A 24,250-nucleotide genomic window follows, 5' to 3' on the forward strand; every position below is an offset into this window, starting at 1 on the left:
AAAGTTTGAAAGCGAGCTACGAGTGGACAGGTCGATCGTTCACTCGGCCGAGATTCAAAGATTCCGCTCGGAGCACGCGAATGCAAGGAGAGCAAGAGCAAGAAGGTACACTTGTGTTTCTCGCGAGCCACTTGTTTCTTCGAGCCTCTTTCTTCGTCGTCGGCCGCGAAGACTTTTGACCCAGAACGAGGAGTAGCCGCGGAACGCCTCGAGTACGAGGAAGCGGTAAATATAACGCCGTTTCAACGGCGCGTGAACAGCTACCAGCGAGCGACATCGGTCGAACAGAAATAGTTGCGAGTGGCGCAGGTGCCATCTCCGTGGGAAGCATTTCGTTTCTTCTTGCTTTCTCCTCTTCTCCCGTCACTCCCTTTCTTACGCGATCTTTTTCAAATTTGCCCGATCGAGCGTAAAAATTCTACAGAAGAAGGAAGTCGGCCGTAAAGTTGACCGTTCGAGACGCAAAGTCTGGGAGAAGCATCGCGATCGAAAGAAGGCGCGTGTTTCTGCAACGTCGCGGCAGTTTTTCCGCCCGTTCGCTTTTTTCCACCCTCGCGGCTGTTCACTTCCGCTCGCAAATCCCCGGACGGACGCATTTGGAGCTCTTGGCAGCCGCTCAGACGTCCACGATGAAATATCTAGCTCGGCTAACTTTGATCTTTCGTGGCGCGTTCGAAACGACCTGGAAGTCCTGGATGCGCGGATGCGAGAAGATCGTTCGCGAAACAACGCGCCCATTCGGAATCAGGAAGTCTTAGTAAAGTCTCAGTTTTACGAGGGTCCATGATGCCGCGGTAATTGGGTGGCTAAAGTCCAACCGAGGAACCGACTCAGGTGTTTTTGAAACTGATAACTCAGAAATTATTCGTTCGGACACATCGAGAATACCTACATACATTGACGTCGGCCGATTCATTTGTTTTATTGTTCGACGCATTTCTAGAAAATGCAGGGACAGCGGTACTTGCACGGTGGCCCCGCGCAATGACACTCCTACACTTCGATTGGTGCACCTTCATTCCGCGCAGGTTTGAAACTTTTCAACCAGAATATATTTAAATAATGAACGACGCGTTCAAAGAATTACAGCGGTAATTTCGTTTCGCAAATTATACCGTGGCTCCTGTTCGGTCGCGGAAACTGAACGCGTTAACGCGACGCGTGGAGCGGGTAGCACGTAGCGGCGCTACTTTTCGTCGCTGGTATCGCGCGTTCCCCGTCACGCATACTAAACTTAACCAATTACCGAAATTGCTGACAGACCAAGCTACAAGGAGACGTAGAGAACACGACAGCTGCGCGCATACGGAATCGTGGCCGAAATCTTGCTTGACCCCCTTCTTTCCTCTTCTTCATCTTCGTCTTCTTCCTCTTTCACATCTCTCTCTCTCTTTCTGCTCATCACATTCACACGTGGAGGGGTGAATCAGCCTGCTCGGTGAAATTCTAAAAGCGCTCGTTTTCCCGAAAGTCTATTACGAACCACTTAGAATCATACGAGTCGGCATTTGCCACGGCCCTTTAAAACGGTAACGCTGGCCACTGAACTCAAAGCGAATCTCGCGAGCCATCGTCGCTTTTAGGTTCGTTAGTAATGGGAGTAACCGTTGTTTGATGGTTTTTCCGGTAGCCTCCTGCTTCGAGCCTCGGTATCGGCAAGATTTACGACATTCGAGACACCCGAGATTTTATGTACGATCGTGAAACGTTACTTTAATAAGCTCCTTTCGCCGCGGTTAAAGATTCTCTTTAAGGTCGGCGGGATTATGGAGGTTCGATGAAAATTTTATTAACACATTGGCTTCCTTTAAATAGCAGCAATAGAAGAAGTTAAAGAAGTACCATTACCGCCCAGTTCGCTCGTCATTGATGCCGATCCAACCACTTTGAATCAGAGAAGAATCGGTTGTTTTCACGGTCGGAAGAGCGTCCCTTAAAGGGTGGGCGAGGTCGTAAACCGTTGCTACGACTACCGAACAGCAATAAACGTGTAATATTTACCCGGTATCCTCGTTGGTGGCATTATCATTAAACACGGACTGTTCGCGAACACGACAGAAAACGTCGTGGAACAGTTAATATTAATCCAAGTGGGCGACTCCTCGGACGTTTTATGCTCATCGGGCTTTCGCTTGATTTTAAACCCCCTGAAATGTTAACGGCGTTCTCGCGGGCCAGCTATAAAGGAGGCTATTGGTACGAGGTGAACGAAAATGGCACCGGGAGATAGCGGGGAAATATCGTCGTTGTTCGTCCGCGCTTTTAGTGGGTCGTTCGAAGTAGCGTTGGAAGGAAAATTGCACTGATAGTATACCGGAGGAACATCTTAGGCGGTGGAAATAAAAGATTCATTTTTTATAAACTACTTCAAAAGATGGAAACTCGTCAAGATTACATTAAGCGCAAATTTTATTTCCGCATAAAATAAAGGTAAACTCGCTGCTGCATAATGTCAGAGAATTATCTTGTCCGGCGGTAAAAAGGGGACGGGATACCTTAATAAAAGGATTGCGACGACGTCCGTGACTCGTCGGAAGAGGAATACAAGAAAGTGGCAGAACGAAAATTTCATTCTGGTCCCCGTGAAATCTAATTTGTTGGTTCCCGTTGCTTCGCGTCTCCGTCGTAAAAAATGCAACGGAACGTCTGGTCGGTCGAAAATCATAGCGGAGAAAGAGTGGCCACCAAGAAGGCGAGTTATTTCGCACTCGCCGTACTCCCGGTTGTAACTTAAACCAAGAGCGCGGGGGCTCTTTGATGAGACGAGGGGGAAAAGAAAAAAATAAAAGCTGCAACGGGGAAAAATGTTTGCCAGATGACGCTGCCATGGTGGAGTTTAGATAAAAAAAATTGCTGATTGCCGAGCGTGGCTGGAGTGTATAACGAGTGGCGTGTGAGAGAGGAAAAGGTTCTGTTTGAACTTTTCTCCCGGTTGAACGAAGCAACAGTTGCAAGCGAATTTTGAGAAAAAATTTCAAAGTAAATACCCAGAGGATAGTTAGGCACGGTTAGGTCAATTGAAGGAAAATTAGGAAATTTCTTTGGCGTACAAAAGATGGAAAGTACTTTGCTCGAGATTTTAATAAAGTTTATTCGAAACAGCAGATTATATCACAATGATTTCGCAACTGCATTTCTCGGAGGTTCTCTCGATCGAGTGTCGCGTAACACGATGGAAGGCGATTCAATTAAAGGAAGAGGATGGCTCGACTTTTCCTGTTCATTTTGCATTGCATAATCTGTGACGACGAAGCAGCCTGACCAGTAACGGTACACCATCGGTGCATATTTCTCGAATGAAGCCGGTGTCAGATGCTGGTGCATTAGCAGCTTCGGATCCCGTCTCCGTGATGTAACGCAATATCCTTCTAAAACAACCACAACTTCCACTTGCGTGGACGTCGAGCTTCTGCTAACGAGAAGCGGCTCGGAATTATCATTGTTGACACTCGGCCGACGAAAGTTTAACTTTACGGAATCGTCGGCTCATAAATAACGGAGGAAATCTGGAATCCGGGTTATTCGAGCTACAGAGGTATCTCCAAATCTGTTTAAATCGTATCTGTCAGATCCTTTGAATTACAACTTGACATTATGGGATCTGAAATTCGAGGATTTATGTCAGATACAAAGATGTAGGTTCAAATACCGTGCGTCGCCGACTCTCCGGCGATGCAGCGTACCTTTGTAATATTTCAACAACGACATTTATGTAACTTCAGCGAACGCGTTTAACTACTAGGACGATCGTTTGTCCAGATTTTTTATTTTCATTAGCTTATTTATAGATGTTGCGCAATGTGCATTGCGGTCGTTAAGTTCAGGTTTCTGTCCAATTTTGAAAAGGGATCACCTGACGACCGATTGCGGCCAGTTCTTTAAAACCGCTGTTATTCTCTCGGAACTAAGTATCCAATAAGAAATATATTGTCTTACTTATATAAGAATGCGACTGGATCGTTGCGTCATGGTTAAAGAGACTTCTAGTACCAGTGAAATACGCCACTTCGTACTACAATTGCTTTTATACCCTTGAAACATCGACTTCCTCGAGATTCATTCTCGGATCAAAAACGAATGATAGCCGCTTTCTTTCCGGCAGTCGGCTTATTAAATCGACACCGGAAGTGTTCGCGAAGGTTTCGTCGTAAAGAAGCAGGGACTGTTTGGGCAGAGAGCGGAGCCAACGGTGCGGATTCTCGCTGTTAATGCAGGTTTTGTGCGAATTCACCGACGTCTACGTTTCCTCGGAGGAATTGCTCCGTCGCGAGCTTGGGGAAAGGCAAATGCTTTACGGAACGGCGAATGAATCGCGCGATAAAACGCGGCACGTTAAAACGCCCCTCGGCATCCACTTTCGTTCACAAAGGGAGCCGGTTGCTTCTTTCCTCGCTTTTCTTCCCGCCTTCCTTCCCTCCCTCGTCATCTGTTTCGCGAGAAACGCGTGTACTTTTCGCGTGTAAACTCTTTCCAATCTAATTCCACCGCCGACAGCGATACTCGCGTTCAAAGACGTTTCAAATCGTTCGAGTGCCACGGGCGATTGCTGGGATACGCTCGAAAAGAGACACAATGCGATCGTTTATCACAGTTTTTGTCTTATCCAAGATAAATTTAGTATACATCGAGTTGTTATTAGAGACGGGATTTAAATTGCATCGATATCTGTTGACTTGCAATTTAAATGCACCTCCTGGCGATGAAATTTATTAGCCGATGAATACGTTTCTCATTTCCGTGATAAAAGGCAATTTAATAGCAATTAATTTAAGTCACTGCTCGATACGCACCGCAATTTCCCTGCTGGTACGGGTAAAATGTTTAATGGCAAACGATAAACGATGAAATTTAGCGAAACTCGAGTTCATAGCGTTTCGAAATACCTGTCGATTTTAATTTCGAGAATTTCAACGGCTTTCACATTTGATCACAGCCAGGATATTAAAAGAGACGGAAAGGTACGTCTGATGAAAATGCTCCAGGCAGTCTGTCAGTTGTTCCTACAAAAAGATGGACGAGTTTCCTCCCTTTCTCTGTTCCACGGATTCTTCCGTTCGCCCCGTTCGTTTGCTAATTTAATCTTCTTTTTTAATTTCTTTCTTTTTTCACCTGTTATATCTTCTAAGTTCTACTACATATGGTTTTACATTACTAGCGTTAGTTATCTGCGACCGACTGGTTTTACGTTGACGACGAATAGAGTTACCGTTATGGTATCAGAGAAATTCTGCATCGAATTGTGATCTAAAAGCCAGGAAATACGAGTATTTGTAGCCGCGAGACGATACGGATTCAGTTACCAGCTCGTGTTATTTAGTTCGCTGCCGGGAATGATATTTCTCTTGACGATGCGAGCGTTTCATTTTTGTCTCGTCAACGACCGAAACTATGATCGCAATATCACGGGGCAAACCGATGGGCGTGCGTGATAGCAGTTATTGACTGGATCCCCTCTTCGATTCGTTATTTTATTTATTTTCTACGCGAATCCGATGCATGTCAAAGTGTACCGCGTGCGAAACCAGCATCTGTCTACACGCGATGCAAATACCTTCGGGCCATATTTTTCTATCTTATGGATCGATGACCCGAAAATGTCGAAAACACGTTGTTACTTGAGAAACTTCAAGTGAACTTTCCACAGAACCCATTTAAACATGGTGTTCAATGTTGCGAATGAAAATCGAAAGACAATTTCAAAGCTTAAATCACATTTTACAAATTTCATTTTAACGGTTCAGAATGATCATTGAAGTAATTCTTTTTATTTGTGGAAGAATAAAAATACTTGCTCGTTTCGAGAGAGAAATTTTCTGTTTGACGTTGAAACAACTGGACGTCGCTGTACGATACGTCCGCGTTATAATATCAGAGTAATGGAACGGTGTATTTCAGCCTGAAATGCTCGCAATATAATTTGTCGGACGAAAATTGTTAAATTAATTAGAAGCCCCTTTGATAAAACGCGTGTCGCGAAAATTCATGTCTGGCCCCTGGTCTCCGCTTCATGCCATGCCAGTTCGATCCAATTTTTTCGTTCCTGTCATCCGCGATGTATTTCGTTGCAGAATAAAATTTGCACGAAAGCCCCTGATGTCCGATACGAACAGTCGTGTAGAAATAATGATGCTATACGAATCTGCAGAGCAAATGAAACTTTCAGAACGTGGATATGATTTTTTATCATTGCACCAGGTGAAAACTGACTTGCTCTTTTTTCGACTAGCTTTTTGTTCTGAACTAATAGTAAAAAAATATTCTTGTTAATTTTCTAAATTCTTCACGATTTCATTTCCTATTAATCAAGGCGACAATAATTAGAAATTCGTTGAACGAAAATTGTATCTTTAAAGGTACTAATGAAATATGTTATCTAATTAACAAAAGGAGTAGACGAGTGTGTAAATGATGTATCATGAGGAAAAGGGTTGCTTGCCAGATCAATCGAATGGCCTCATCGATCTAATTACAGACATCCTCTGCGGCGCTTCTTAATTGATTAATGGCAGATCTAGCGGTGTACAAGCAATCGTGGACGTTTTCAGAAGGAAAGCGGCATTTTAATTGAGATAAATACGTGTTAACCGTATGCCGAGATGAGCGGTATCCAAAGGCAGTCATAATTACAAGCGACTGCTTTGGCTGAAACCCGCGATAATATACAGGCTTTATCAAGGGGAGCGATCCGTGGATGATTATTATTAATTAGCCAGAGCCTCGTAACTACACGTTTACCCGACTGGAAATCCACTCGGAGATCTTCTCTCGTTATGTTGAGAATATATTTACTCTCGTCCGAGCATTAATCACGAAAATAACTGTCTAAGGAACTTGAAACCGAGAAACGAATCGGAGTCTTGATTATATTTGTCCAGCGGCTTCTACTCGAGAGGTAACGAACGAACGGAAGAGAGAACGATCAAGGATATTAAATAAAACACCGTTCAAAGTAATTGATTTAAAGACGATATTATAACGTTGGTAATAATTGTTTAATAATTTCTTATTAAATATTCAAATTTTTTAATAAGTGACCGCTTAATGTGTCTTTCCAAAAGAAATATGTCTGGTAATTAAGATTTGATATAATAAACTGGACACGCGATATCGTTTTTCAATTGGGTCGCGACGAATTAAGAAATTGTAGCTAATTAGGCAAATGAGATATAATTATTGCGCAAGTGCAACGGTAAATTCGTGAATTTTCCATAATGTTTATCAGCAGCGATCACGCGAACACGTAGCGAATCGATGCACCGGAGGACTGGTATAAAACGGGGAACGCATTAATTCTACGATTGCGCGTAAAGTATCCGAGGCTGTCGCGTTTATTCGTCGAACTTATTAATTTATGTCACGTAGCAAGGCGCCACGAGTGAGTTACGGTCCGTTCGCACGAAAGCACGTTCGCGATATCGAGTCATTATACGGATAAAATATAAATATTGTATCGTAATACAGGAGAAATGCAAACTGAATCGTTGTTGCGTAACCGTTATCCGTCGACTTCGTCTTTCCGATACCGATAGGAGGCAACGAGAATAGATCTGGTCAAGGCGTGGCTCGCGAAAATGAATTTTGCATTTTAACGTCGAAACCCGCGTCGATTCGTTTATTTACAGGCCGATCCGTAAAGGCGAGACAACGTTTTCGAATGTTGCGCAACAGCGACGAATTACGTACCTGTTGCGAGAAAAAATGAATTCACCAGACGATACAAGAGATGCTTCACCGTGTGTAAGTATACGACACTGGTACATCCACGTGGATACGTTATGCGATGCAAAAAGGGTGAATATCCTGCGAGGCACGTTCTCAGAATAATCGTTTGACCTGTCTACCGAAGATACTCGTTTTCCAATAATTCGACCCGCGCACCGTGTAATTTACGATCGATCCAAGAGATTTTATTCTCGTAACGTAATTACGGTACGTTGAGTGATGATTTAATAAGTTGGAAACTCGTCGTGAAAATGTTAGACACAGCAGTCGAGTATAGATATATCTTATCACGTGTAATATTTACTTAACAAAATTTATGATTTACTATAAAAAAGAAAAAGATTGTATAATATTGATTTTAGCGCGTTTAAATTTTCGCGCGTAATTGTTAATCGACCCGTTCCGCGCTAAATCACCAACGCCGCCGTCTGCGCATGCGCGAACCATCTGACGCCGCACTGCGCATGCGCGAACGATCTGACGCCGCACTGCGCAACGCGAAATGTAGTCCTTAATATGGCGTAACTTCGCGAGCACGTGGAAAATTTTGTCGTAATTTCTTGTCGATTTTGTGTAAATTTTGTGAACTGTGGTTTGTTTGTGAATGATAAGTGCTTCGTGTAGCGAACATTGAACTTCATAGTAATACGTAAGAGTGACTGGAATAAGTTATTGACTTCTAAATGACGATCGATCTAACCGGTTGTATTCTGTTTGCCTAGGGCTTCCAGCGTCCGCGGACCTGATTCGCCCCTCAGCTCGGAACTGACGCTCGACAAGCCTCGCCCCATACCATCACCCAGGTAAGCTTCTTCTAACCCTTTTTCTTCTCATCTTTGAAACCCAATGAAAAAACCTCGACCTCAATCCCACGCGTAATAAACTCGGGGTTAATTGGAAAACTTGGCGGGAAAGTGTCGAAGGACTTTCTTTCTCACGGTCGTGGTTCTTCGTTCTCTCAAGGGCGTTGGCCCATATTAAGAGGACGCTAGGGAATTTTATAATGTGTCTTAATTGAAAACGGTGATTTAGGAAGTATTTTAACTTTATTAACTTTGCCTTCTCAAAGAGGTTAAAGGGATTTATTAAAATTGTTTAGCTTGGCATAAGATTAGGTTATGTTTTAAAAATGACATACATTTATAAAATAAACTTAGAATATAATCGCAGTTGTGTAATAGGTACGTTATTACAAGACAGCTTGTATAACTTTTTGCATAATATCTCTATTACTATTACAATTAGACGATACTCGTTTCTTCGAATATATTATATTTAATTGAATACTTGCGGCTGATCGCGACAATAAAAATGGCGTCGTTACAGGGAATTAATTATCCGTAACCCGTGTCTCGTTCTTGTCAACTTTAATCTCTCTGTGTTCGCGTTCGAAGTGCTAATAAACCGTACATCCCGACGCGTGCTCTGGAAGTTCTATTTTTACCCACGACCCGTATGTTTCACCCTACCTGACGGGATTCACCCCTCGATGAAGTCTTGACGTTCGATAAGCCTGGCAACACAATAAACCATTCGCCGTGCACACTCAAACGCTTATTTTATTTCCTCATCGACACGTGGTATTTCCAGCTAGTCGATGGAGAACCGACACTCCCTCTGTGAACTCTCGTCACCTGACGGGATTCACCCCCTTCGCGTTCCCCGACTAAAACCACTTATTATCGAGCATCCACGCAGTATTCCTTTGTTTTTTTTTTTTTCACTCTCCACCTCGTATGTTTCACTTTGAAAGTAACGTGTGAGAAAATGAAAAAATGGAAAGGTCGAGACGCGAGGCGGTAATTAGAGCCAGTGATTCGTTTTACCCTCTAATTAAGACGTACCGAGGATTTTCAAAAGATGTAAAATTTAACAATATATTTGCAACGATATTTGCATGCGTTTACACGGTTATTTATCCTGTTTTCTTTGCGAAATTTCCATAAATTTTCAATGTAAATCAGCGCGGTAAATTACGCCAGGAGCAATTGCTCTGCCGAGGTTTACCAAAATCACCGAACCCCGTTCCCACATTTTCGATAATACAAAACCGGTTAGTAATTTGATGGACCGTGGCCGAACGAGCGTTATATCCGAAATTCTCTTCGGAATAGTTGGTGAACGGTTCCGCGTACCAGCATCATTCGCATACTTGTTCCGCTATTTCTGTTCATCAATTTGAACTAGCTCGTGGCAAACAGGTCACTTGTAAGATAGTTTAACCACGAGTTGCACTTTAATATCCTGCAAATTGGAAAGTGTTTACTTTGCCCAGGCTATTTAAAACACTCCCATATATTCCTGTTGCGTTTCATTGCTTTCGATTTCATGAAAATATATTTTTACGATAATATTATCAAACTGATGAATATTTGATCGAAGAAAATGTTCATTTAAAACACGCGTTCTCGTTCGGTCGAAATTATCGGGAGAGCCGAGACAGGGGATAGAAGCATTTGAATTTAAGTTAATATTTTTACGGTCGATTCTCGTAAAATTTTCACTGATATAAGAGAACGAAATTGCGCGGAGAGAACAAAGATAACCGTGCGGTTATGCAGTGCGTATAAACGAGCCGCATAAAAATAAATTTCCTGTTGTGTAATAAACGTAAAATTTATAGGGTTCTTTGAATTTTTCGTCGGTCTATTCCACCACCAGAATGGACGCTGCATTTTATCACAGTCGATTTTACTGCCACCCCAAACTCGATACAAACTTTTATGATAACTCCCACGAATGATAAGGAACAGTTCATGTATATTCTTCAAAACGTGATCTATTTTTGGGGGAAAATCTTTCGCCATTAATTTCTTAAGCTATTCATGAATTCTGGAATGCTAAATGAAAAATTTCACGATTACTATAAATTTCTTTAAGGATCTCTGTCAATCATTACCGCTATTAATAATAGTAGAATAGCATTTCAGATGTAAATGACTATAGCTGCTGGATATCATTTTAGAAACCGATGTTCCATTAGTCGATAGCTTTGTAATTCCATCACCGTCATTGACACGTAAATGCAATTGTAACGTAATCGGTCATCGGCAGCAATAGCGAAGAATCAGCGAACGTTTCGCCATGGTGTTAAGTTGATCGGTTAAGTCGGCTACTTTTCCGGTTGCTCAATAACACGCGTTGGTCCATTAAAATGCGACACAAGGAGCACGTAATATATTAGACGATGTCAGAGTTCCTTGAAGAATGCTACTCCTATCCGTGAGAATCGAAGCTATTAGAATCTGAAAGAGACATTTTTATTCGAAACGACGGTAAGCGTTCGAGTCACAGTTCAGACGGCTAATAATATCCTTCGCTACTGTGTCCAAGGCTGTTCAGTTCATAATAATTTATGCTGTTTACTAAATGAATTTCAGATAGAAGAAATAAAATGAATAGTATATAGTTTATCAATTTAGGTTGGTCTTTATTTAGCGAATGAAATGTCTTACATAAGTGATAGGGTAGGGCCAATTTGACCTCGATCTAGAAAGTTTACGAGCTGTTCACTTTACCTAATTAAAAATATGACTGTAGTTACCTTAATGCTGCAATAGATTAACCCGTTGCGAAAGTTTAACCTGGAAAATTAATGTGTACTAAATTCAACAGAGGTAGTTCGTTAGATATACTATCCTTTAGGGGATGCTAGTTGTTCTAGTAAACAGGATACAGTATACATTAAAAAATAGTTAAAAATTTATAAGTACATTATTGTTGAAAAATTGTACAGCTGTTTTGAATGAAAAAGAAATTGCTATGAGTTAATGGCAATTCAGTGTCACATAGTCGTCGTGTAGTTGCAGAGTGGTGAAACGAAAGTTGGGAAACATTTTCGCTGGATAGCTTTCTCGTTACAAAAGGGGTGAAAAAAGCGTAAATCGGGTGAAATTCTTTTCGGTCTTAATGGCGAGCGTCTGCCGTGAAAATTCAACTAGCGGTAATGCAATTTCCTCCGCGTCGTTTTTGCTTCATCGGCCAGCATCGCTTTTAATTCGTCGTGACCACATCAAGAAGCCTTCTCCAGGATATAACAGCAGCCCCTTCTATATTTTCAATCCCACTTTCATTAATTAATTCCGAGAATCGTACTCGTCCCATTCATTCCAATATTGCGCTCTTTCTTGTCCCATCGTCATTTCCTTGAATACCTCTTTGAAAATTATCCTTGCTTGTCGAGAAAATCATTTTTAGATTTACGATATTAAAATGAATTTCAATGGACCTCATTATATAATATTACCAATTGAATGGTGCTGGAATAATTTACGGCAATCGTGCGTTCAATATGCATCAGAAGTAATTCATGTTTTCGTATTCGCATAATAGCGAATCGTTGAGAGGTACAAAAACGAATTTCCCCGGCGCGCCATGGATTGGAAAACGCGGTAAAAACGATTGACCATCGAAGCGATTAAATGTAAATTGGTTTATAATTTCGTTAGTTCGTGATGCGTTTCGTTGATAAACAATTTCCGATCGGAAAGCTGTTTTCGCCCCTTAATAAATTCGCCGTGCGTACAGATTATTCGCGCCCCTTTCGATAAATTCGCAGTAGTTAGTTCGTTTGTTTGCCACTTCTGAACGAGAACCACCCTTTTGTGGGGCAGTTTTAAACGTGCAAACGCACCCCTTTAGAGACTCCATCTGGACTCGCAACCCTGGTAACACCCGTACGTCTTTATCGACTGTTGCAGACAAATTCACCCCCTGTATGGAGAGAAGGCTGGCCTTCTGGGTTACTGCGATCCTGTCGGTAACACAGAGAATTTTCCACCAGCCCCTAATATCGTCGTCGAGGGTGGTAGAATCGAGTTTGTGCGCCCCTCGCAGGATGGCACCACGACACCCCGAAGGAACACCATGTCCAGAGGCTCGCAGACCTTCAGCGACGAGTCCGAGAAGTCTGATCCTGCGAAGGTAAGTCCATTTTTTCTTTTTCCATCGGTCGTTCAACCTCCAGGCTGTATTTGCTTAGACTGTTGCCTGTTTACACGTCCCTGGACAGACTGGACGACCAGTTACTGAACTACCGGTGGGTTTTATACCGACAAAACTCAGCTCCGAATTTCTTTCTTTTGGGTAAATAAGATGAAGACCGGGAAATCTCGGTTGGATAAATAGAAGCTCGAGGCAACACGGTTCCGCGTCTCTGAAACGATTTCACGATTTCAGGGCGCAGTTAAATAGTATGCTCGAATAAGGACGATCATCTATTCAAACATGTTTTATTTCTCCATAATGGGTTGAAGGTTTTAAGAGTTTAAAAGAGGAAAAGAAGAAATTAGTGGCGCTGTTTAAAGAAGCAAATTGTGATTTTTGAAATTTAATTGATCAACACAATTTTCTGGCATTTGCATTTTGACGAATTACGTTTCTTCGACCCGTTCGACGGAGAATTCAATTACTTGCGTTCTTTTAACCCTTCATGTTGTATTCATTAGACGTAACCATAATCGAATAAGTCGTAACGTGTGAAGTGCCTTAACCGTCAACCGACAGTCTGCGAGTGAAACCCAGGCAGCTCGTTAGCTTTTGGCTAAAATATCGCATTTTATTTTTTTTTCACATTCTATTCATTCTCGACTGACAATGTACGATAATTATACTACGCTTTCTTCGTTTTAACAAAACGTATTCAATGGGTTGAGAATTTCTCCCCACGTTCATTACGTATTTCTTTCTTTGCACCCTTGTCATTAAGACGTCCCTGTGGAACACGAATCTCCATCAAATTCTGTTAACATGGAGTTTCAGATTCTTTAAACGGATCAGAGATATTTCATTGATTAGCCAGGACAGGTTTAATGAAATCATGTTGGATGATGTCAGTTGCGGTTTGGAGGAGGTTCATAAATCATGTTCGACGAGCTCGAAATTTTCACCCCGGTTAACGTTGCTCGAACGAGGGAAAAGTGCGCGCAGATTCCTGCCGAACCCTTTAACCCTTCATGTTGTATTCATTAGACGTAATTGATTTTCTCGATAGGGCGTAGCAGGATTTCCATATTAAATTGGAGCGCGCGAGCTTTCGTTGTCGGCTGGTGCGTCGATACGCGACAATTATCCTGAAATTAACGACGTCTAGCGTCGCGTTGCGCCTCCGACGCCGCTAATTCTAACGACTTAACGCTTTGTTCTCGTTTGTTCGTTTCACGCTGTTTAACGTCCATTGCGGCTATTATTAGAGAAACAACGCGGCAAACGCGCTGTAACATTAACTATCAACAATTACAGAGATGAGAATTCCTTTTCAGAAGCGTTCTATGTAAAAATGATTAAACTCCTTCGAGGTGTCGTCACGGAGCATTTGCATGCGATTAATCAACCATCTTTCCTTTTCGCGTTCATTCAACCGGAGGAAAAGTCGCGTTAACGAGCGTATTATGCCAAATTTTTTACCACCGGACGAGAAATTAGGGGAGTCCCAAAAATTTCAACGCGATCCTCTCTGCGAAGAAGAACGCGTAATTTCGTTCAAATAGGGCGGCCCTTAATTACGATTTCATTTGAATGTGACGTGTGTGCTGAGGAAAAATTTCATTTCAGCATGCTTAGAATCTCCTAGCGTCGATATTAAAGTTCCTCGCGTCAGTCAACGATGATTTTTCTGTAATTTTAGTCGAAACGGTTAGATTGAATCAGGATTCGCGTTCTTTTTATTAGCCGGGGTTAACGAGCTCTTTAATCGAATTCATCGAAGAGTTTCAATTTAATCCATGTAGCATCGATGAGATCCTTTTACAAAATTTGTGCCGGAAACGAATAAATTACGGGACTGAATCAAGGAATTTTTTTCCGTGGTTCCGTGCGGTAGCTGGAGGAAAATTATTCGTAGATTTTTGCAGAGCGAGCAAATTCATTTTAATTATGAACACTCGGTGCGTGGTTGGGTTAAATAAGGGAGCGTAGGAATAAAATAGAGGAACGCGAGTGAAATTCATGCAGGAATACTTTCAGTTTACTTTTATATTATTTCGTAATTACCATGTTCGCTACTATCACGAATTCCGACCAACTTTCTTACACGAAGCGAATTAAATCGCGTAACGTTTGCTTTTAACCCGCCGTGCATTCTTTTCTCTTTTTGTGTAAATTTTAAACGCGTAAATTAATCATTTCAAACCTTTTCACGTGTTTCAATGAGTTGTATTTGCCGGATAAATAATAAATCATTTTGCGCTTAGAGGGAAACGTGAATAATTGAACGATATTCTCGTGGCGTTTCGTGTTCTTGGCAAATACACGGTTACATTTTTCTCTTGAAAGGTTTCAATTTTTCAGCTCACACTTTTTCAAGCTTTTCATTTTTTTGAAATAACGTTTACCTTTGGTATTTCACGAGATTTCAGTGTACAAGATTGTATTTGTATTTGGAATGAAAATCCAATTGCGTGGCTTTGAAATCACGAGCACAAGGGTTAAATAGCATTTGTAAAAAGCAAGCGATTCTAACGAATGGAGGGTTCGCGAGCGAGTCAATGCGCGGCGACTTTCTGGCACGCGCGTTCCCGTTACGAATAATAATTAATCGCGGCAGGAGAGTTGATTATGGCCCTATTCATCCAGTGGAACCGTTATAAATCACCGTGGACAGTACGTAGATTGTTCCTACGCGATCGCTACGACACTGTTGAATAAGCGAGATTTCGTGACGTAGCTTTTGTCGAGCAGCTGTTTCGTCTTCTAAACCCTACATCAAATAAGAGGAAGCGTGCGAAGACGCTGTCGATCGCGTGTTCTTTATTTAAAAAAAAGATATTAACAAAATAAAGAAAATTTATACCACGAATCAGTACAAATTGGTGCTCGTATCTGGTTTCGTTAGCGAATTTATAAGTAGCTAACCAGGGTGCAACAAAGTAAAGAAATAAACGGCTCTTCCAATTTATGCTAATTTTGGCCAGGAAACTTTTTACAACGCTTAATTCAATTAGTTCCGCTCTTTGATCGCTATAATTAGCATGTTCCACAGACGTTTGGTTTTCAGTAGGTAGACGCATAAAAACCTATGAGTAGTTTCATAAATTTTCGACGCGATCTTGCGCTCGTTTCTGTGTTTATTCAGAATTTCGAATCGCTTTCGAAACAATCGTGTGCCATAAATTTCACCCTTCAGTTTATTACTCCGTTAGCAACATTAAATGAAATCTTAACGAATGGTGAATTTAATCTTGTTGGTATCAGATTGGGAATAAAAATTAGCCGGTTTAATTGCTGCTTACTGTGGATAACTGTAAACAGAATTTTATTGAATTACGTTGAAAGGAACTGTTGCGAATAGAAAACATTAAATCGATTGTTATACGAAAGTTAGCGCGTAGTTAACAACGAGAAAGAAGATCAACGAAGTATCTGTTTAACTTCGATACGGTGGAATCGAAACCGAAAGGGTGCTCGATGGAATTGGCGAGACCGAGTGGAGAACTTTTCCAGCGCTCCGTCGAGTGCTTCCAAGGGCCAATGATACGAAACAGACGTAACTGATTGCTGTTCTAACTTTCTCGCTGGCTCTTTGTTTCACGAAGGAACGCGTTAACAAGAAAAATGTATAAAAGCAAAATGCTACTGACGCTGTTGTCTGAAAGCGCAATAAAGGCGTAACGTGACTTACCTGTTCCCTCGTGCGGAAGAAGAAGTTTCTCAACGATGCCAGCCTGATGGCGTAGCAAAGAAAAGTAACGAGTGATCAAAGTAAAGTAATCCTCAAGGGTGCGCGAATCGTTGAACAAAGCAGTTCGTTTTGTTTCACCAATTAAAATATTCTCATTTATTTATCGCGGTTCAAGCGAGCGATTTTCATTGTCACACCTGCGAGTATTGTTTCAAAGATTTTTTAAGAAAATTTCTGGAGGATAAATTTCAAGGTCCGAATGTCCAAGACCAAATAGTATCTCGGTGTCCCTGATAAGAGGTTCGACATCAGGGTAGCGTTGACCCAGGTGTAGGTTATCTACGGCGATCATTAATCGAAGGGATTTCCCTCGGACTCGATGTTATCGTGTAAGATTTTAAACGGCAGCCTGGATGGAGCATAAGAACGACTAAGTACGAACATAAAAATGTAACAGGTGATAAATTGTTTCTCCTCCTAAGTCGTTCTTGGGTAGTTCAGATTTTACGAATGATGAATGAACCTTCGTATACGGTTTTAGCGAGCGTACTTACACGTTGCTTATCTCGCATCGCTTTGCATTTTAAATTTTACACGTGCCGTAATATCTTGGAGCTCTTCCTTTTAGTGTTTCCAATTTGTTATCAGCTGATAACGTTAATCTATCGCAAGCATAATTGTGTTCCAAGCAAAATGTTTAGATTTTCCAACCTTGAACCTCTCAGAAGAGGAGATATTCTTGATTCCCTGGCAGAAGTTATGTTCTTGGAGCAACTATAATTGATTTCAAAAGTGAGAACGAACTTCTCCGCGTCTCTAGCTAAGTTCGCATGCATTTAACGTTCGCTTAAACCAAATTAGGCGAACTTTCGAGCAGCCTCTTTGAGGGAAAATTTTTAGGCAAAATGAAAAACGTCGCGGTCGAAAATTAAAGGGACTACGAAAAGGCCGCGCGCACTTATCCCCGGATATTAATTGAACCCGTTGCGTCGTTGAAAATTGTCGTCTAGGCGCTTTCATTTCTGAGAGTCTCGTGTCGTTTGGGTTTTCATTAAGTCTCGTTGAAAATTACACGGTGAAAGAGCGTGAAACGCGGTCTCCTCTGCTTCCCAGGGCGTACGGCTGGCTAGCAGAGCGGATTGAATAGGTCAACAATAGGGTGGCGAGGTCGTTCGAAACGAAGGGTGGCTCCACCCTCGGAAATTTTGGCGAATTTTCTTCGTGATGGACACTCCTGCATTGTGTCCTCCATAGGAGCGTGCAGCTTTGAACGACGGGAGCAATAATCGCTGTCGAAGCAATAGTATCCCCGTGTCAGAGTTCCTATGAACGAATGCAGCTGTCTGTTTCGACGTCGAACTTCTTTGACACGTAAAATTGCAGTCCCGAATTATCGTAGTTGATGCTTAAACTGTTTGTAATTTCGGGGGTAGGAGTAGGACAATAAAAAGATAACAAAGTTGATTGTCTTTAAAAAATTCGAAGCATCTAGTATACGCGAAAGATGTGTAACAACGTCGATAGAGGAGGATATAATTGGCGAACTCGTTTCATTCACGATATTAACATTCATTCACCGCGAAGAAATTGGCGAATGATGTCATACACCGGTTTCGCGTGAATGGCAAACGAATTTATGAATGAGGACGCAACACGAGTCTCTCGTGTACTCGTTAATTAGAAGAGCCACGGAAGTTCAGAACACGCTCGAGCGGAGAGAAAGTTTCAAGGCGGACTATTGTTATTGCAATTAGCGCGGTCGACCACTTGTCCAGAAGTTTTTCATTTAATACCGACTTACGATATTTTTCTAAAGAGTATTGTACCACGAAGACGTTGCTTTGTTCCTTTAAATATCACGAGGTTAATTAAGCAAAGAAGCGGCAAACAATCGCCTCTTCTACCCCTTTCGTCTGTGAGGTCCGTTTCTTAGGCAATTTCAGATTTCCGAGAGAGGGTAAGTTTTAAATAGTGTTCGTAGACACTTAGACGTTTCTGTCTCTGTTTCTTTGAAAAATTCATAAGCACTCGCAGAGTAAATACGAAACACAACTGAAGTGTCGTAATCAAGATCCTGATATATCGGATACCCTCTTTGATGTTATTGCCTTTGATCTTATCGAGGGAGAAATAGTTTTGTCGATTAAGCGTACTATCGAACGGGGCAGGTTGATAATTCCCTCGTTAATTAGGGATTTCTAATAAGTCGCGAATAACCTCTTGGCAATTATGCGTACGCGTGGTGCATTAATTAACGGTGACAATGGAGTTGGTCGAGGCAGATGAAAAACTTGACGCACGCCTGTTTGGTGACGGAGAATTTTAATTAATCGAAGTCTCGCGCGTATCGCTGCCGCTAATTGGGAATGATTTCACCGCGGAGATACGTACCTTTCGAAAATCGTATCGTCTCGCTGATCGTGTATACTCGGTTAAAAATCCTAGAAAATTTATTCCTACGATTCTGACTCGATCTTGTTTGCCATTCGAACGCGTAAGATCCCTGTACGCGCAGCTACGTATCGCGAGTCACCGGTGTCTACTTAACGCAAGAATATCACCGTGCTGCTCCAATTAAGTTCCATGATTATCTGAAATAATGATCAAAACATTCATAGGTAGACGTAGGTGAAATATTTTTACCGACATAGCTATTAATTGACGGCGACATAATTAGCGATGGAATGAAGTGCCTCGCAAGTAGATTCCAACTTCGATTACCTTCGAATTCTCTTTAAATATTTCAGTAAATAAAATTAATACAGTGGTACCTCGGTATACGACCTTAATCCTATACCAAACCAACCTTTCTCATAAGAAGTAATGTAAAAATGATTAATCCGTTCTCACGTAAAAAAAACTCCTATTGATATTATACCTACATTAATAGGGTTGTAAAATAATTTCAACATAATAATTGATTATTAATTTAATTTTTCTTCTGAGATAATTACTTAAAAATGACGCAAAATTCACACAAAAAATTTATTTCGTATACCGAGCAAAATTTGTCACTTCCATTCCGAATTGGACGTATTCCAAAGCAGACGTATACCGAGGCACCACTGTATTTCTAAATAAACTCGAGTATGGATCAAATATATTCGAAGTTCGTAAAATGAAATTGGATATTGGAATTAACTTAGATTCTTAAATAGATTGAACTTATTCCCATCCCTAGTCGTAACCGTTTCATTACCGGTTGACACGTTAACTCGCTACTCGCAACTGCTACCCGAACCCGAAGAATGTTATCTCGCCGACGACACTTGCCCGCCAGTCCGGTTATCTCCATCCCATTATCATTCCGTCGGTGGCTATTTTGCAAACGAAAGCCGCGCCTGATAATCTAACTAGCCGATAATCAGCCGTGTGTTACAGTCCGAACGAAACGAGCTCGTCGCTCCATTTTAGATCTCCAGCTAAATTCGTTTTTCCTTCACCTTGCCTCCTGACTACCTTTAACGAAGCTTCGATCGTTATGTTAACGATTTCCTTGCTCCTCTAATATCATACACATAGAATTTAACATTCGATCATTTCTCAAAGTAGAAGATTCATTCGAGTCAGTGAATAAGGGTTGCAGGAATTGTGTCCCAGATTTTATGAAGCTGATATTAGCTGCGCTAAATCTTCCATTCGAAGGATTCCGAACATGGAAGCACCTGTTTCTAAAGAATTCAATATCATTCGGTTCGTTGTCGACTTTTCGATGTCGAGATCTACGGTACCCAATTTCACGAGATCCCGAGTCTTTCGTAATGGAACCGCAGCCTTTCTAGGATCTTCAATATGAAATTTCATGACTTTGAAATTCTTGCTATTGCCGAAGATGGTTTCTGAAATTCATGGCATTGTATCAGAGGATGTTTGACAATTCACTCGGTATTCCCGTAGGTGTTATTAAACGCACGGATACGATTGAAATAAAACGTAATCGTTCGAACGGTTCTGTTTCGACGGTCGCGCGAACTTTTCACTCGTTTCGAATGCACGGTGTGGTAGTTAACGCCGCGATTTAGCCATTTATTAGCGAAATTACGTTTGCCGTACAATGGGTATTCCACCCTCGGCGAGCTGGCTACGCGTACGTGTGTACCTATCGTTTTCGGCAAACAAGAGATTTGTTCGGTCGCGGGGTCCTTTGAAGTCCGTGACTATACTCGTATCACGCCGGTCTCTGGTATATTTCACGTGGAAAACGATACCAGCCTCGATTCTCGCGTGTGCATCGCGTACAACTATGCTCGCTCTAATTACTAAACCCGCTATAATTAAATTTAGAAGATCGTGCGGTGCATAGTATCGCCCTGTGTATGTATCTTCAAATAGTTTACCATTTGGAGCCTTTTTGCATTTCTTAACTATATTGAAATCTTTATTGAAAATTTAAAAAAGTTTGTCGCGAGAGTAAAAATGACCATTTAATTAATTTAATGAAAAAATCTTGGCTGACGGTTGAAAAATAAAAATCAAGCGGACTTCAGTGTCGAAGCTTGGAAGTTCTGGTGGTCATTCCGTATCCACGTCATGTAGCAACGTATCAGCGACGTGCACGTGCACGCGGATCATGCGATTCGATTGATTAGCCTAATTACTCGCTGCTCTATCGCCATTCCTGTCACTAGCAGCGCCGCAGGGAACGTGGCCGAATACATTTCGGCTCACCCTCCTGCGGAGTTTCACGTCCGAATTTACATGGAATCGCATAAAATGGCCGCTCACGCAGACCAACGTCGTCGTAACGCCGGCAGCGTTAATTTAAGACGATCGTTTGCCGAATCGATCTCTCTAATCATGCGACTAAATTAGTAATTACCGTGCTGGATAGGCGCACCCACCGATACGCTAATTTCGTCAGGTCTGAGAATTTCACGAAATCAACTGTGTTATAATTACATTGAAATCATTAGAGGCGTAGTAGATTCCGAGGGTAATTTAAAGTGCCAGACAGATTGCTATAATAATTGTAGAACAGGTTGACTTTGCTGTCCTGTATTTTCCATTTGCATAATCGAAGGTTTATCGAAGCAAGTATTTCCGATAGGCTACAGACAATTAGCATCGCAGATGCCTCCTGCTGTGACTCGATACGGCCCTGAGGGTCTGGTGCATATGCAGCTGATTGTACGAGAGCAATTGCCTCAGGTCGCACAGGTGGTCGGCTAATAATAGCTCACGTGCGTGTGTCTCGGTTGTAAGGGTACGCGTGCGGGTACAATCTAGCTCAGTGGTGCACATATTTTTTTTATCGGTTAAAGTGTATCGATAAATCGATCCTGTTCCAGTTGCGATGTTTTATCGTTCGTATTTAAAATATCATAGAGGATAAATTTCTTCTGAATATTCTTGAATCGAATACGAGGAAAATTGTAATTTGCTATGCAAGTGCAATAGAAGTTGCGCGTCACTGATGCATACGCGTGGAAAGTGCATAACGCGTCTTTCACGAGGAAACGCGCACACGAGTCGCACACCTACACACGGCGAACGATGAAACACCAACGTTCAACGCCATTAATAATTCTTAGACATTGCAAAAAGTTGGCGTTGGAAAACGGAAGGTTCTCGGGGCGCGACTGGAAAATTATCTCTCGCCTTTGATTGCGGGTTATCGCGAGACGATCGTTTAAAAAGGAAATCCCGTGTTACACGCGGTTGGTGTTTGTCCAGATCACGGTTTTAGTCTCGCTCCTCGCATGCGTTTTAGAAAATCTTTAATCCGTGTAATGAAACGGTGTCCAACGTCGCCGTGGTTCTAGCCGTCTCCACGCGGTATTATTATAAACTTTTCGAACGGCGTGAAACGACGTGCAATTTCCTCGGGGCAGTACTTTTTCGCTGGAAGTAAGTAATTTCGTTTGCAACGATGCTGCATAAATTATTTTCATGCGCCGTTTACGTACGTTAATGTCAGTAATCTCTGTCGCCTTCGGTAGCCGTTCGATTAATCGAACCTTTTAGGGGACCGGGCAAGCAGAACCGACGGTTAATTATTTATGGAATACCGAAAGATAACATCAAACGTGGATATCCTGCTACCTTGATTCATTTCGTTATTAGCATACTACTGAAGCTTCGACATTCCAGCCGCGTCCGTCGAGATTTAAACGTTGCTCAGATTTAACGACGGAAATAATCTGAGGCGAAAGGACGGAAAAACGCGTGTTTTATAAACGAAAGAGTTACAGAGGTTGCGGTGCAAACGTTCAAGCAGGTCACGATTCCGAAGTTCTAGTTCCGATTTCGAAGCATGATCTATTTCTAAACGAGAGAGCCCTAATTCCTCTCTACGAAGCGTTCCTAGAAGGCCGTTTCTGTATGTAGCAAGAATTTCTCAGCGTGTCTATCTTTGATCTCTGATCGCACAATGCTCGCACCTCGTTACGAACCCGTTGTTCGATACCAATTTGTCTCGCGTTGATTACTCGAAACATTTGTATTCGTACTCGGTGAGGTAATAATTTCAAGTTGCCCGAAATTCGTAGCCTAACGTATCGTCAAAACGAAGGGGTTAAGGTCCCCGGGATACATTCCAGAAGTTACATTCGAATATACCAATAATAGTTCGCCAACTTTAGAACGGTTTTCGTTGAAGCACGCGGGAACAAACTCGACCGCGTTGTTTCCATCGGACTATGGACCCTCTCTCCGCCCTTACGTCTGTTTTGCCCCACGTGCTTCTCGTAGCGGGTACGCTACTAATATCGATGCTTGAAAGAGGGTCTGAAACCTCAAAGGGTCGACTAATTACGCCCGTTCCTGGCAACCTGTGATGCCGATGTCGATGCCGGTTCTCACAGCGGATTTCCAAATGCTACCTCGAAAATATCCTCTCACAAATGATGCTCGCTAATTACCGACGAATACGCTTAAGTAATTTTGTATTTGATCGAGAGAATTGCAAAGGAAGTACCTCGAATCTGTTTGTCGTTTCATGTCGAAAGGTCTTGGAGTTATCGCGTCTTAGGGTGTTAAGGATCAATACTGGATATGTAAAAATATACGAGGAAAAGGTTACAAGGGTTGAACTTGATCGATATTATACTCGTAATACGAGATAAATTGGTAGATAAAATTTTCACCGTGGCAGTGAACGTATTAAGGACACAGGAAGAAAAGTAAACCGCGAGTATGAGAAGTACCGTTTTCTTTTTCACGATCGTCAGAGGGACGATCAAGAGCGCCACGTATAATGAGATCCAGAACGTCGCGAAGCCTGTTACATGTCGTATTTAACACCTATTTTCCCCGGGGTTCTCGACTTACCGCTGGCTGATCTTAATCGACCAGCGCGCACCGAGAAACACGACTCCCCGTCCGATGAAACACACGTTTATTTATTCCGAGGAAGCATTGTACGAGATTAGTCAGCGTTGCTTGTTATTCCTGTTACTTTCGAGCCGCGCTATGCAACAGTAGGCAACAAGAACCGAGTAATGTACTTAATTGATTTCGTAACAGTACTTTCGCCGGTTCGCCAGAGATTGCCCGAGCTTATCTAACTGTACTGATTTCAGATTTCTAATAATCTTACTGGTAACAGAATTTATTCCGTATGTTACTCGAGAATGTTTATTTGAATAATTAATATATTTGGAAAATTAAAGTTAATTTATCTACATATGTTAGTCGGTCTAGTTAGTACAAATGTTTGAAAGACGAGAAACAAGAGAGCACGAGGCATGAAAGGAGATGATGAATGAAATTCGCGTTGGGGTTTGCCAGAATTTTTGGTAATTTCTCATTGTTACGGTTGTCCGCTTTGACGTGGAAACTACCGTAACACCGTCAGACACGCGGGCAACGGTCTGTGCCAATATCACCTAGAGACCGGACGATGGTTGCCAGAAACGTTAAACAGCAGGGGTGCTTCGTAATCATTGTTAATTAACATTTATGGAGACACGT

General features: G+C 42.0%; 1 protein-coding gene across 10 annotated transcripts in view; it reads left to right on the forward strand.

Annotated features, from left to right (window-relative positions):
- The window catches only part of LOC117605661 (uncharacterized), a 215,059-nt gene that overhangs the window by 78,277 nt on the left and 112,532 nt on the right, over positions 1 to 24,250 (forward strand). For 9 of the 10 annotated variants that reach the window (XR_004581769.2, XM_034327232.2, XM_034327221.2 and 6 more), the window contains exons 3-4: positions 8,445 to 8,525; positions 12,423 to 12,645. Coding sequence is in view for 9 of the 10 variants with exons in the window: in XM_034327232.2 (XP_034183123.2) it covers positions 8,445 to 8,525; positions 12,423 to 12,645 (304 nt within the window). In the remaining variant the exon portion in view is untranslated. Of the gene's footprint in view, positions 1 to 8,239; positions 8,372 to 8,444; positions 8,526 to 12,422; positions 12,646 to 24,250 lie in introns of those variants that run through there. The other variant, XM_034327237.2, reaches the window with a different exon arrangement.

This window comes from Osmia lignaria, chromosome 14 (assembly GCF_051020975.1).
Source record: "Osmia lignaria lignaria isolate PbOS001 chromosome 14, iyOsmLign1, whole genome shotgun sequence".
NCBI lineage: Eukaryota > Metazoa > Arthropoda > Insecta > Hymenoptera > Megachilidae > Osmia > Osmia lignaria.